Source organism: Montipora capricornis, chromosome 13 (assembly GCF_036669925.1).
Source record: "Montipora capricornis isolate CH-2021 chromosome 13, ASM3666992v2, whole genome shotgun sequence".
Classification (NCBI taxonomy): Eukaryota; Metazoa; Cnidaria; class Anthozoa; order Scleractinia; family Acroporidae; genus Montipora; species Montipora capricornis.
Window position 1 is genome coordinate 4,759,399 of NC_090895.1, and position 2,500 is coordinate 4,761,898.

The window sequence follows — 2,500 nt, forward strand, 5'->3', positions numbered from 1 at the left end:
TTTACAGGACATTGAACAGAATTTCTAAGAAGCCTTGGATGATCAAGGCATTAAGGAACCCCTACTCGAGCTTTTTGCTGCTATTGAAACGTGACTCCAGCTGTTATATAGTAAATTATAGAAAATAAGTTGTCCTTACACAGTACAGAACTTTGTATAGTTCCATTCTTCAGCTATTGATTTGTTGTAATACATCTAGCGGCCATCCAGTTTTGTCTGAAACCAAGGGTTAAAAAGTTGCAATACTTTGTAGCACTCTATAGATGACACACTGCCCCGCCTAGGTTACAAACGTAGAGGTGACTACGGTACATTCCGTTTTCCACAAGCACTGAATACAGGGACATTCACATTTGCTTAGTTTTGTTCAAGTATTTAGAGGAGTCGCGTGTCACGTAATGTTTACTGCAAAATGACTGTTCACACGCTGTAAAGCAATTTACCTAACATTCCTAAAATATAATGCAAAAATTGTAACGACTTAATTCGAACAGTCAGGAGGTCCACAATGGTTAGTCAGTACTTGCAACTTTGCCAGGAAGAGGATTTTGAGCCGTTGAGCCGTTAAGCCGTGCGACTATGTTTTCATGTCCACAGGCAGGCTGCTGTCTGAGCTTTACGAGTTTTGATTCCCTACAAAGTCATCTCGAATATGAATAACATGAGATTAAAACCAGCCAGGAATCCATATACGATCAATTTCGGCGCCATTGGGCAGCACGATTTTCTACTATCCACTCGGAGAAGTGTCACCCAAACCAAAGGTGCACATTTCTTCTGTGTCTGTCAAAGTAATGTGTGAACTGATGTGTTTGGATGCTCAGCTGGGACTTTTTCTGGCCTGAATCGCCTTATGTTAATGCTATGTAAATTATATTTTAAATCTATTCAAACTCTTCCAATGCCCATGTTTTAAAGCCTATTTATAATGCATGTCATATCTAGTTTAAAGCTATTTAATTCCTATTTTAGCTGGAGGTTGTGTCAAGTCCCATACACTGTACTTCTCCCTATGTCAATGCTATGTAAATCATATTTTACATATATTCACACTCCCTTGATGTCCATGTTTTAAACCCTATTTATATTCTATGTTGCATCTATTTTAATGCCATTCAATTACTACATTAGTGCTATTTCAATCAGGTGTTATGTCAATGAATCAAATAAATTGTGACTACTTAAAATCAAATCTATTTTAATGCTATTTTAAGCCTATTTCCTTTGCTTCCAAAAGCTGCTTGGTTAGTGATGCTAATAAAATAGTTTCTAAATAGACTATGTAATGGTTCCATTTAAATAGCAAAAAAATAGGATTTTGAATCATTTCAGACAGCAAAATCATACCAATAAAATACACTTAAAACATATGGCCTTGTATGATTTCTAACATAGTTATAAAATATGCCTTAAATACCATTTAAATAGCTTTCTGACATAGCATTTAAATAGCAAATAAATAGTGTGTGATTCTACAAGGGGTTCGAGTGGCGGGGTATTCTGCAGTTAAGCCCGATTTTTCGACGAAAAATTCATCCCCAGAGGATAAAACAATTCGCTGGACATGTAATCAAGGTAAATATGTTCGAACGAAAGCGAAAACAAGCGAATATTTTGAGGGAAAACACAACTCTGTGAGATCGTAATGCACCTATCAATGTCAAGCAAAGAGTACGTACTCCGACATACATGAATTAATCGCTACCAACTAATTACTAGCCGACTTCCGAATGAACGAGCATCAACAATGCACACAAGCAGCCACGGCAATAAGGCTGTCACAAGGCACCTTTCTTTTAGCTATCTCTTTGTTATACCAGCTTTCTGCGAGTCCGAAATTGGGTTAAAGGGCCGGAGTCGAGTTTGTAGCCATGAAATTTATTGGTCTGCATCTCCTAAAGTAAATAAGGCACAACAAGAGGTTAGTCAGTTCCTTACAAATACTCTACCTGATGAATCTGGGAAACATAAGGCTATGATGAAAAAGACTGTTGACCATCTCCACTGCTTCTCCATTGAAGAGATGTCTTAAAAACGGCATTTATGCCGCCATCCAATAAAAACTCCCGCAACCGTAGAACTTGGGTCATAGTGAATTAATTATAATAATCATAATTTATGCGTGGCTAAGTGGAAAGCGAAAATTTTAGTTTCTAAAGAAACCGTGGTGCTGCGTCGGTGGGAGATTGAAACAGAAATTTATTTTATCAAACGAGTTGATAAAGGTCGAATGGCCACCGTGAAAGATTTGGAAAGGCTAGTGACAAGAGATCATGATCCCTTGATAGTGATTTATCCCTTGGAAAACGTTATCCACCTTCTCAACAGCTGGGGCCAGAGTTCCATTTCAATTGCGTTTTCATCCCCGGCCAAAGTAGACGTGACAATTGCTTTCTTCCCGCGTGGGAGGAAAATATTTATCGCCTAGTTCCCGCTCCTCTGCCCCTTGCCTGCTCCTGTTCAACGATAAACAACAAATTAAAAAGGGACTCTGGGCATT

The 2,500-nt window shown here is 38.4% G+C and overlaps 2 protein-coding genes across 2 annotated transcripts in view; both read right to left on the bottom strand.

Annotated features, from left to right (window-relative positions):
- Positions 1 to 2,075, bottom strand: part of LOC138029421 (neuronal growth regulator 1-like) — a 43,978-nt gene extending 41,903 nt beyond the window's left edge. The window contains exon 1 of the mRNA XM_068877166.1: positions 1,950 to 2,075. Within this exon, the coding sequence (XP_068733267.1) occupies positions 1,950 to 2,016 (67 nt within the window). The 5' untranslated portion in view covers positions 2,017 to 2,075. The remainder of the gene's footprint in view (positions 1 to 1,949) is intronic.
- Positions 1 to 2,500, bottom strand: part of LOC138029770 (tyrosine-protein kinase receptor Tie-1-like) — a 556,173-nt gene that overhangs the window by 402,151 nt on the left and 151,522 nt on the right. The window lies entirely within an intron of this gene.